The sequence below is a fragment of the Calliphora vicina genome, chromosome 1 (assembly GCF_958450345.1).
Source record: "Calliphora vicina chromosome 1, idCalVici1.1, whole genome shotgun sequence".
Lineage (NCBI taxonomy): Eukaryota > Metazoa > Arthropoda > Insecta > Diptera > Calliphoridae > Calliphora > Calliphora vicina.
In genome coordinates, this window is record NC_088780.1 from 82,810,541 (window position 1) to 82,823,921 (window position 13,381).

The 13,381-nt window shown below is 27.7% G+C and overlaps 1 protein-coding gene across 2 annotated transcripts in view; it reads left to right on the forward strand.

Moving 5' to 3' along the window:
* The window catches only part of LOC135963251 (xylulose kinase), a 24,642-nt gene continuing 11,261 nt past the window's right edge, over positions 1 to 13,381 (forward strand). Inside the window, exons 1-2 of one of the 2 annotated variants that reach the window (XM_065515030.1) lie at positions 1 to 205; positions 321 to 440. In XM_065515030.1, coding sequence (XP_065371102.1) covers positions 375 to 440 — 66 coding nt within the window. In that variant the 5' untranslated portion in view covers positions 1 to 205; positions 321 to 374. Of the gene's footprint in view, positions 441 to 13,381 lie in introns of both variants that reach the window. The other variant, XM_065515029.1, reaches the window with a different exon arrangement.

The following is a 13,381-nucleotide window of genomic DNA, read 5'->3' on the forward strand; positions in this document are numbered from 1 at the left end:
CACAGATAAGACGTTTTGTGTACAGAGGAAGAAAGCACACGGTTCGGTTTCGTAGTTTTGTTTGTTGTAAAAATACATTTCATTTAAACATTTATTTGTTGAATGCAATATAAAACTAGATGTAATGAAATCTAAACCATACATCAATTAAATCTAATACAAATAGCTGCACTTAAAACCGTTAACGCGATTTGTATCTCGTTTAGTAAGTTACAGGCGCCTTAATTAAATAAAGTGCAAAATATATTTTATTGAATGTTGTCAATATTTATGAACGTGAGATTTTAATCATCACATTTTTATTAATCATCATACAATAGATATAGTTGTAGATTTATTGTATCTTTAAATACGATTGACAGCAGCCAATAAAAATGAACAACACGGGAGTGGATGAAGAAAAGTCAACATACTTGGGCTTCGATTTAAGTACCCAAAAGGTAAGTTGCTTAAAGAAAGTGTTGTACGTACTTCTTTCTATTCATACCTATATATAAACATACATTCATGAACATGAATTAATGAATGGCATCATCTAAATTTTTGCCATTTTTTTTTGGTTTGTACGGGTATTTTTAGTAAGTTGGTTAGTTAGTTTAGGGTGTTTGTTAACTGTATGGTATGTGGTTGACTGGCACAAAATTTGTGTACCAAGTACATTCACACATATTCGTGTATATTATTTATATTACAAAAATGTTTAACTGTAACATGGAAACCTTATATGTAAATTCATTTTATATGCTTATATTTACATTTGACTTCTCATTATCTTCCATTTTTTATTTAAAATTAATAAATAGCAGCAAGTACAAATTACATACAAAATATTTTGCATGATTAATGCAAACAGCACACAGTGGGGGATCTGAGAAAAAAAGGAAAAATAAATCTGTAACTTCTAAACGAATAGACCGATATTAATAAAAATTCCCATGGCTATAGAGGAGGTGTTGATAAGTTTAAGTTTTGTGGGGCACCTCTGGTATATTACAAATTAAAAATGATGCCAAATTTTTGTTTGCGATTCGATGGAATCTACTAGACGATATCTACAAAAAAGCATTGCTTTAGCCATATATTATCTCTTATAGTTTACAAGTTATTCGCATTTGAAGAGTAAAATTTAGTTTTTTACCTACCTTGGTCTACTTTTTTGTTAATAGCGGATCCAATTCTTTTCCGATTTTCTTAAAATATCTTTTTTTGAATTAACAACAAATTTATTAATAATCTTAAGGAAAAAATGTTTAAAAAACTTTACTGAGTCAAAAGTTATGTGTATTCAAAATTAAAAAAAAATAAAAAAGTTTGTTCGGTATTTTTTCGAAAAAAGTTATTACATTAATTTTAAATTATACAGAAAATAAGAAAAAGATAAATAACGTATCTATATTTTTCTGAAAGAAACCATCTTTTGAAATATTATAAAGGCAAAATAATATCAAAATTCGTATTAGTGAGTGGTTCAGAGCCTTCCGAAGTAGACCTATTTTTTATGTAAATTTCAACTTTAGACAAAATGTTTTCTAATCGCATAGCTGCTTTCAAAAAATTAAGACCTGTTTTGTATGTCCCAATATGTTCTTCAATATTGCGCAAAGGGATTTCATAGCCCCGGACTTGGTACCTTCAAAATACATAACTCACAGTTATCAGCAGTCGGCAAGGCAATGCGCAAAAATATATTACAAAACGGCAAGATTTTATAATTTTCTGTTTGTTGTTGATTTTGAATCCATAAATTTGACTAGTGGAAAAGAAAAGATATACATATTATACATATATCAACGTGTAGGAAATTAAAATTTAAGAATTAAAAAAAATATAGAAGACTTTTTTCAATAATTTGGGAATAAAAAAAGGTAACTGACTTTTTTTGAAAATTTAAATTTTTAAAATGCAATAAAAGTTTTGTTTATAATTCGTTTTTAATGAAATTTTTCACTTATATAGAAACTTTTGATCCAAATCCATAATTTTAACATTTTTGCCTGCACTCTCTTAGTTAAAAATATATAGAAGACTTTTTTCAATAATTTGGGAATAAAAAAAAGGTAACTGACTTTTTTTTGAAAATTTTGCCATTTTTCCAAATTTTTCCATAAAATTATGGATTTGGATCAAAAGTTTCTATATAAGTGTAAAATTTCATTAAAAACGAATTATAAACAAAACTTTTATTGCATTTTAAAAATTTAAATTTTCAAAAAAGTCAGTTACCTTTTTTTATTCCCAAATTATTGAAAAAAGTCTTCTATATTTTTTTTAATTCTTAAATTTTAATTTCCTACACGTTGATATACATATGTATAATATGTATATCTTTTCTTTTCCACTAGTGAAATTTATGGATTCAAAATCAACAACAAACGAAAATTATAAAATCTTGCCGTTTTGCAATATACATATTTTTTCGCATTTCCTTGCCGACTGCTGCTAACTGTGAGTTATGTATTTTGAAGCCATTTAGAGTTATAGGAATTTAAAGTCAATACATATAATAGTACATTTCTCATATATTTGGAAAAGAATCTGCTCGTTATGGTATGGGTATCATTGAATAGTGCTTCAAAATACCTTTAATATGATATATAATATGGTACTGTTTATTAATATTGTGAGCCAAAAATTCATTTTTGAATTTATATGACAGTACTTCCGAAAATTTTGATATACAGAAAAAGTGATTTTAGCGAAGCCGGTGTTCGGAGTTTAAAGTCCCTTCGCCCGGCCGAAGGCCTGCAATACAGAAAATATAAATATTAACAGAAAAAAAATTATAAAATACATTTATAAAGCGTTAAAAATTATGGCGCCAATATTAAAATATGTATATTTTTTTTATTTTATTACACACTAGCATTCCACCCTCTACTTCGTTAGCGGAATTTTTAATATAATCCAAAATATAGCAAAAAACTGCAATTGCCAACATTTTAGATTCCTTTTTAGAATAAATAAAATAGGTAACTTCTCCCTTATTTTATGTGTCTAATAGGGTATTCATTCGACTAATGATCGTTCGATTAATCGAATAATTTCTTACGAATAATTATTCGAACAATTTAAAAATGGCCATTTTCGAATAACGAATAATTCGAACAATTCTATGTAGAATAATCGAATAAAACGAATAAATGTTCATATATATTTAAATTTATTAAATTTGCTTAAAATTTTTCATTATTTCAAATTTAAATAAGTAATTCGACAAATAACTAAAGACAAAGGGACTTTCGATCACTGTAGATGAGTGTTCCGATAGCTCCTTCTATAAATATATAAATATTACTGCAAGAAGTTACAATTCTAAAAACAAATCTTTTTAACTTAGGACTTGAGCCAATGAAAATAAAAGGTACGGAATAAAATATTTGTTATTTAGCTGGCGAAATATTAGAAGAATCGCAATTAACAATCAAAATATTAACTTAGATTAAAGTGGTGTTGAATGTGATGGAGAATGTGATTTTGAAACGGTCGTCGAAAGTGATATTGAGGATGAAATTTATAATGATTACATTGAAATAGATGAAGGCCATGATCTTAAAATATATGTATATAAGCGATGTTATTAACCGCGTACGTAAGTTTTGCAAAATATTTAATAAATCGAATGATAAACACAAATATTGCAAACTAACGTTTTGTTGCAAGGAAAGCATGGAGTTCGTCTTATACATGATTTTGAATATCTTTGTCTAACATGGAAATAAACTTTCTGCGTATTTGTAAATGCTTCAATCATGCACTTCCTGACTTCAAATTAGCCACGTTCACTGACAATGATATCAAACTTTGGACAGATTCCCTTTATTGTGTAATTCCCCAAGACCACTTTATTAAGCAAAGATTCGGCAACGCTGATAGAGCTTGATGTATAATACAATTTGTTAGAAATAATTTAGAAATTGTGAATAATTAATTTACTAAAGAATTAGTTACTCAATTTAAAACCCGAATTAATGAACGACATAAAAAAGTTCTTAATACGTTTATATTGTATTTGAATTCAGGATCATGTCCAACTAGCTCAAATTTTTTAAAGCATAGCTCCAAAACGGAAACTAAAGGGTTTGCTAGTCAATTGTTTTGTAGATTGTTCGGGAGTTAATCTGATCAGAATATTTTTGTTGAAAATTTAATGATGGACTTTGTTTTCGAATGTTTTTTAATTTTATCAATACTTGAATTGTTAACTTTAACGTTATTTTTTGTTTTTCTTTAACAACAAAATATTAAAAAACCGACATCAAAACTTCATTCTTTACTTTTTTAAAAAAAATTTAAATTATTCGAATAATTCGATTAATTTTAAATGTGTGATTGAATTATTCGAACAAGTTAAAATCTCTTATTCGAATTATTCGTTTTATTCGAACAAGAGAAAAATCGAATAATTCGAATACCCTAGTGTCTATGTTCATTAATTTAAAAAATTCAAGGAGAACCATTATAAGAAATAAAGCTTCACAGAGTCCTCCTGCATTCTCACTCATTAAGGGTCATTTATATCTAATTTCATAATTTAACACCATTAAAAAAATGAAAAGGTACTTTTTTATGCTTTCTCAATTATTCAGGATCATAGATGCTTAATTTCATGTTTCAATATTATAGAAAATTTACGTGTTCTCACTTCATTCCAAAACATTTGAGCTTAAAATTATTTTTTTCTTTATTCATTATTACAGACATTTAAATTCTCACCCAATCACAACTATATAAGGACGTCCATAATAACGCAATAGTTCCACTTTTTCAGTTTTCATTGTTAAAAATTACTATTAGAAGCAGGAAAAAGTACCATTAGTTAAAGGTGTAAATAATGGTCCTTTTTCCTGTCTTATTTATTCAGGGCTATATTTATTTAATTAAGAATCATTGGTAAAGAAAATACAAAATGTAGCATTGTAGAAAAAGTACCATAGATTCTGTGCCTAAATCTTATACTATGTGCCTAATTACATGACTCCAGGTCCATTAGAAGAACAAAAAAGTACCTATAGTTCAGTTCTCACATTGTGGTACCTAAATATTATCTCATATTCCTAACTCTTACTTCATTCAGGAACAAATGTTAAAAATTTTATCAAAATTGCCGTAATAATTTCAAATAAAATGTATTTTCCTGTTTTTATCCCCTTTTTGGTAAACGGTAAAATGTTATTCAAATAAATTTCTGCATCGTGGTGGTAGCTCATAATAAGAAATTCATATGTCTATGTTAATTTATAACTAGAAAAACTTATTTTATGAAAAAAGTATAAAAAATAAACATAATTTTTATTCCATAAGGCTTAAAATTTCCAAAAAATAGCAAATTCATACAAAATTTGTTTTATAAACCTATGTATAAAATATAAATATGTATATGGGGGATTTCACGTCAAGTGAACCAACTTTTAAAATCGATGTCTTCCGATCGGGATGAAACACCAAGGTTAGACCTATTGGATAGTAATTCAGACACAATTTTTCAACAAGATCGGTCCAGAGCTCTCTGAGTTAGAGGGCGTCAAATACTAAAAAAAAAAATTTAATATTTTTTTTCCGAAATCAAAAACTTTTTTAACTTTTTTTCCAAATGGGCCCTTTTATTCTCTTAAAATAAAGCTTAGATATTTTCCTTGAAGACCTATTTGGTCGCTTAGTGGGATGCGAGTGGGATATCTTTCAAAATTAATGTTTTGTAACTCAAAACTTGCAATTTTTTTTCAAAATCGAACTTTTTTTCCAAAATGGGTCCTTTTTTTTAAATTTTTTTTTGCTCAAAAGAATGCTTGGGTCTATTCCTTTAAGATCTATTTGATCGCTTTGTAGGATGCGAGTGGGATATATATCAAAATAAATGTTTTGTAACTCAAGATATACAATTTTTGATTTTTTTTCGGTAAAATCGAACTTTTTTCAAAAGGGCCCATTTTTAAATTTTTTTTGCTCAAAAGAAAGCTTATGTCTATTCCTTTAAGAGCTTTTTGGTCTCGTAGTGGGATGCGAGTGGGATAGTATCAAAATTAGGGATGCCAAACGGGACTGGGTTTTACAAATCCCGGGATTCGGGATTTTAGAAATGTAAATCCCGGGATTTTTCGGGACCCCGGGATTTTTCGGGATTTCGGGATTTTTCGGGACTTCGGGATTTTAGTTAAACGTCAAAAACATCAAATTCAACAATAAAAACTATTGATTTCATTAATATATTTAAGTAAAAATATAACAAATCAAAAACTAATGCATTAAATGCTCCATACAATTGTCCCCCGGAGTATTGTTTGAGCAGTCATAAATATCTTGATTATGCGGCAATCCTTATAAAATTTTGCACAAAATAAGTTGTAAGTACTCTGAAATTATACTGTAGAGTACTGCGGAAATCGGACTATATTTTCCCCTAGTCCCCTTCAGAAAATAACTTGAACATAAATTTCGTCAATGCAAGGGAGACATGCTGCTCCCTGATTCAAATGAAAAAATCTGGCTGCGTTTGGATTTGAAGCGAGATTAGTATTATAAATATGCTGAAATTTAGCTTTCTAAGTATTTTGGGTGCTTCAAAAATCTTCCTAAAATATCAAAAATCTCATAATATTTCGGGATTTGTTAATCCCGAAAAATCCCGGGATTCTTTTTCACAAATCCCGGGATTCGGGAAATCCCGATCCCGAAAAATCCCGGGATTTTCGGGATCGGGATTTCGGGATTGGCATCCCTAATCAAAATACATGTTCTAACACAAAAATTGTATGTCTTGACTTACAAAATATTTATTTTGATAGATATTCCCCTCGCATCCCACTAAGCCACCAAATAGGTTTGAAAGGAAAATATCCAAGCTTTCTTTAGAGCAAAAAAAAAAAAATTAAAAAGGGTTCATTTTGAAAAAACAGTCAACAAAGTTTGCATGTTTTTAGTTACAAAACATTTTTTTTATAGATATCAAACTCGCATCCCACTAAGCGACCAAATAGGTCTTCAATGAAAATATCTAAGCTTTATTTTAAGAGAGAAAAAAGGGCCCATTTGGAAAAAAAAGTTTTTGATTTCGGAAAAAAATATTAAAATTTTTTTATTTTTTTTTTAATATTTTTTTTCGAAAGATTGAAGAAATAGCTATATAAACTATTTGGAAAACATTTTGCTAAGAACAATAGGTAATAAGTTACATGGATGAGAAAAATCACATGTAACTCTAACTCAGAGAGTTCTGGACCGATGTTGTTGAAAAATTTTGTCTGAATTACTATCTATTACAATAGGTCTAACCTTGGTGTAAATTTCATCCCGATCGGAAGACATCGATTTTAAAAGTTGGTTCACTTGACGTGAAATCCCCCATATATTATTTTGAGTCGAGAATTGTTTTAATAAAGATCGAAAGAACTAAGCTTTTATTAAAGCAATTGTCCAAGGTTGATAATGGAAAATAGCATTATCGATAGATTACCGTTACGGATTTTCTATAAACAATTTTAAATTATGAAATTGGCAATTTTGTTTTTCATAGTTGAAATGTTATGCAAGTTGCTCTTTTATCCGTTATCATGTTTTCCAAAAACCTAGAGGCGGCATTTTAATTTTTCTTTTTATATAAGTTTATAAATGAACGTACATATTATGTACATATATTAGGCAAGCAAATCATTCAGCCTTATCGTAAATGAAAACTGTTTCTTTAATCTAGTACGAAACTGTCGTAGGCGTATGACGTTTACGCCAACCACGATAAGGGTGATTATTTTTTTTTGGGGATATACATACATACCAATATCAAAGTTTCAAAATAGAAAGAAAAAACTCATAATCGATTTTCGATCATTCACTGTTATTTCTATTTTTAAAATCGATTAATCTATCCTAATAATCGTTTTTTTTAATCTATCTCCAAATGTCCCCACATAATTTATAAGACATTTTATAATACGTAACTGTAAGTTTGACATAAATTTCATGGATGATTTCAATTAACACAATTGTGGAAAACAAACCTTTAAAGTTTTATAATTAAACAGTTTTTTTTTCAAGATTATTCCATTTTCTCATACTACAATTCAGAAAAATAATCAGGAAAAATGTATGCATGGGCGAAATGGAAAATACTTGTATAAAAAATATATTTACTAAATTTAAATACATAATATATAGGTAAAAGTATATTTAAAATCATTTGAAGGTCAGAAGATGCTTGGCAAATATTATTATATATGCCGCAAATAACAACTAGTAATAAATAAATAAACATTTATAGACCCTCGTTAGTAAATATAAAAGCGTTGATAAGACAAATTAAAATTAAAACTTTTAATTATCAGCTTTGACATGTTATTCACGTTTAACTGTAAATAAGTTGATAACTTAGTTTTACATTAAATTTTAACTCTTAACTATTCCGTTAATGAATACAGTAAATCCTACACTGAAAAAAAATTCATAATTGGAATGAATTTTGTAATAAATGTTATTAATCGAAAAAAATTATTTTTTTTCCCAAACTTTTTTCATTCAGAATAAAAACATCAATTTCGCGCCTATTTTCTCATTATGTAGCTCAAAATTTTTAAAAATTCACTTTTTGCAAGAAATCAACTAACAACATCAATATCTATCTACTGTAAAAATTTCAACGTATTCCGATTACTCTTTTATCTCGAAAACCACATTTGAGACCATTTTCGTGATAATTAGTGACTACCTTGTATCAACAAAAAGGTATTATTTTGAGTTAATACAAATTTAAATAGAAATACATCATAGATTATGAATTGAGCCTTTTATTCAAGTTAAAAATAATCAACTTGTTTTATTTAAATTTGGTTGTATTTTGAGTTGATATTGTTTTGTTGATAAAATAATACAAACAAATGTCGAGAAGTTTCAGAAAAATGGTATTAACTCAGAAAATAAATTTATTTTGCAATAATTGCAAAAATTTTAAAGAAAAACAATGTAAATATATTTTCAAATGGAATTTGCTTAATATGATGTATTCGGATTTTCAAATTCTCTTAAAATGTAATCACAAACAGTTTTTGGCCTCTACTGAACATTTTAAAATTTTGAGTTAATACAGTATTTGTGAACGAGTGCGATTTGAAAAAATCTTACTATTTAAGAAATTATTTATAAAAATTGAAAGCAATGAAATGAAATGAAATCATTATATTTATGTTGAAACTTTTTTCTGTGTAGTACTTCAAATGTATTGAATTCATTCTTTAAAGAATTAATGCATTTTTTTAATTCAAATTTATTATAAAATTTTTCTTCAATTCAATCTATTACAAAAATACTTACGTCGACTTTTTTCAATTCATTCTGTAAATGATTAAGAGCAAAACAAAACTGAATAAAGAAAAATGTATTCATTAAATTTGTATTAATTAGACTGAATTAACATAAATTGAACCATTCAAGGGATAAATTCTGAATTAATTCAACAATGAATGAATTTTATTCAAATAAATGCCATTGAATGAAGATAAAGAAATTGTTATGTTAGGAATGGTTTTATGGAATGATTAGCAGACATTTTTAATTCTGAATTAAGTTTTTACTGAATTAATCTTAAATTGAATTTATTAATTCGAAGTTTTGTACGTGTATCTACAGCGTATCACAAACGTTTGCGAATTTTGGCGTACTATGAAAAGAAATGGAATTTTATACACATGTAATCTAATTATTTTTTTGCCATTCCATACCTTTCTAGATTCTAGCGAGTGTTTTAAATATTTTTTGTGAACAAATTATACATGTTCTTTTAGTATTATAAAAAAACAATGACCCCTTTCACACTAGGCAATTTAGTTGCGCAAGTCTCTTGTGTTTGTAGATGCCAGAGGTAATGTCGGGTTAAGGAGAAGAAAATTGTGCATGATGTTTTGTTGTTGAACAAGAGACTTGCGCAACTAAATTGCCTAGTGTGAAAAGGGTCAATATTTAAATACGCAACATATTTCTGAAACAGAATTATTCATTTCTGATATATAATTGGAAACTTTTGAAATATAATTATAAATTTCTGAAATACAATTAGTAACATCTAAAATACAATTTGAAGTGGTGTAGTACTCATTGCTAGTTGATTGTTTTACTTTAGCGGTAGTCATGATGTGGAGCTGCTCTTGGCCTTGTAAAAAAGCAGAAGAGCTATTTATAGACACACATTTCTATTTCTAATATATTTTGTTTTTAATTTGTGTTATTATGCCCTTTTACTACATTACCAGGCCAAGTACTATTGTTTCCAATTGCCAATTGAGCAATAAATAAAAATAGCTTTTTGTTGAATATATAGCATAGATTACACAGATATGAATCAGCTGGTTCCAGTAATATGGCAATAGAAAATAAACAAAAGAATATGTCAAAATGGTTGGGGTTTGGAAAGATGGACAAATAAATGTATACCACACTCGTTGCCTATTGAAAACTTTATATTTTATCTCGCTCTGTAACCACAACCATTGAAAAGTGGCTGTAGAACGTCAAAATAACCATACTGTTCGATATTACTTTTTTTGTTTCATTCCAATTTGCCAATTGTCTAAAATTTTAGAATTGTGTGATATTGTAATTATTACAAATAAATTATAATAAAATGAACTTAAGCCTAATTAAAAATTTACTTTCAAATTATATAAAAGTAATCTGTGATATATAGCTTGGTAAAATGTATAAACTTATGAGAGACACTGTGTATGCATGTGCTTTACAAATTGCCCTATAAACAAATAAATTAATTCAGTAAACAATGATATGATAATCTTACTTCGTACTATTAAGACAAAATTAAACTGAAAACGTACAATACTTACATAAAATACCCCAAAAGAACGCACCCAATAACGTAGCAGTAGATTAATTTGTATAATCAAGGAGTGGTTTATTAATAAGGGTGTGTTGGGTCATTTACATAACAGAGTCATAGGATATTTAATTAAATTATATATTACAGAACAATTTTCAAAAATTTTAAAATTTTGTGTTAAATACACAAATGTACATTAAAATTTATTTATTTTTTAATTTTTTTGAAGTGGCAGATGTATTAGTGTGACTTTTTATTAAATATTTATTATCGCATTAAGTTATAACAAAATCGTATTTTATACAGAATAATCTTTTTAAAAATATCAAAAAGTCTAGAATCGGTGGAAATTTGTTTCAGTTCTGAGAAAGAGCATTTTGTTTATACTAATGTCAAAAATTAAATCTGTGATTTACTTGCAGTCATATTAAGCCCACACAATAAAGCAGAGTACAATATGATAGCGAACACGATATTACCTTGTAGGGGCGATTATGATATATTTTATTATTGAACACAATATTATGATGAGGTACAATTATTAGAAAATATGTTCTCAATTATACATTCCCTATAAATCAAAAATTATATATTTTCTTTATTGATCAGAAATGTTTTGGCATTAAAAATTAGAAAAATAAGTTAAAAATAGAGTTGACAGGATATTCACCCGTAATTTGGGGCAAGAACGGGCAGCTGCAAATTTTTGCATTAGGTATAGCAATAATCAAAGAACTTATTTTGAAAAAATGACAAATACAGAAATTGATAGTTGTTTTTATTTTCCATCAAATTTGAGAAACATTAAAAAAATGGATAGTTGGTAAATATCGATTTACCTGGACATATACAAAGCAAACAGTACAATTACTTAAAAATGGTCTGTTTTTTTGAAAACTGAAAATCAGTCAACTTCTGAACCTTCAATATTTTTTAGGGGCACATGAAATTTTTTATTTTTGCAACCTCACTTGTTCTACGGGCGCCACTGTGCGACATGTGGAATTTTTAGAAAACTTTTTACTGGACTATATGGGAGCCATATTCGCCATATATTCAATTATCAAAATATTCACCGAATTCGAAGTTATCGCTAACGATTATTTGAATTTTTATATGGCTTTCATATACAAAATTTGCATTTTGCAGACAAGGTGTTAAATACGAGGTCTTAAAAACATCGTATTAAACATTCTTTTAAATTTATGGATCAACATAGGGAAATATTTATCTATTTCCTTCCATCTGTTATATTCATACATTTCTTGCATTCGCGACTGCCAAATATAACCAGCAAAATAGGGAGGAAAAATACGTAGAAAAAACATCACATATAGGTGACCAGGAGTAGTTTAAATTTGAAAAAACAGAATTTTACATTAGAGTGTCAACTTTGTACTTCATATAATCCACGTTTCTGATACTGTGCAATTTCAGTATTTAGATGTTATTTTTATTTCTATTCAAGATGTGAGTGCGTACAAAAGTAAAAAAAAATGATTATGATTTTTGGATGAATTAAGATGTCGTTTTGTTTAAAAAAAATTACCAAATAAAGGTCTAAATTATCTTACAACAATGCTTTCCTAAATCTATGTTATTTTCCTTCTGCTTGGAAAATCTCTAAAACTATTCCAATTCTTAAACTAAACAAGTCTCCTGATTCTCCTCTATCATATAGACCTATAAGCTTACTCTTATCATTAAGCTAAATTTTGGAAAGAATTTTAAAGGAAAAGATTATTGTATACATCGATGCAAATAATATTCTACCCCCTCAACTATTTGGATTCAGAAGTGAACATAGTATGGTTATGAACATACTTCACAACCATTACTAAAAATCAGGAAAATAGTCAAAAGTAATTTCAATATTGGTAAATCAACTGGTATGGTTATACTAGATATAAAAGCTGCTTTTGATTCAGTCTGGCACAATGGCTTAATCTTCCTATCGAAATTACAAAAAATTTTACAAAATTTCCTTGAAAACAGATTCTTCAATGTTTTCTTGGGTAAAACTTCGTCACATAGGATCAATATTAACGCTGGCTGTCCTCAAGGGTCATGTCAGTCACCAATCCTTTACAACATTTTTACAGCTGATGTTCCTGAACTTCCAAATTGCACAATGTCAATATTTGACGATCAATAGATGACGATACATCAATTCTCTGCTCCGACATTCATTCAGTGGATATAATTCATAATTTGGTTGCTCCTAATAGCTTGAAGAATTATTTAAAAAAATGGAAAATTATGATAAATCCCGAAAAAACAAAAACTATTTATTTTACGAGAAAGCGGAAAACATGTTTTATTCCCCAAAGTTCGTTGCGTTTTTTAAACTTCGACATACCATGGGACAGTAATGTCAAATATTTGGGTGTTATACTTGATACCAAAGTTAACTTCAATAACCATATACCATACATAGTTAATAAAATCAACAAATTAATAAGACTATTGTACTCTCTAATAAATAGAAAATCTCAACTAAATATTGACAACAAGAAACTAATTATTAAATCCATATTTAATCCCGTTTTGTTCTACTGTGCACCAGTC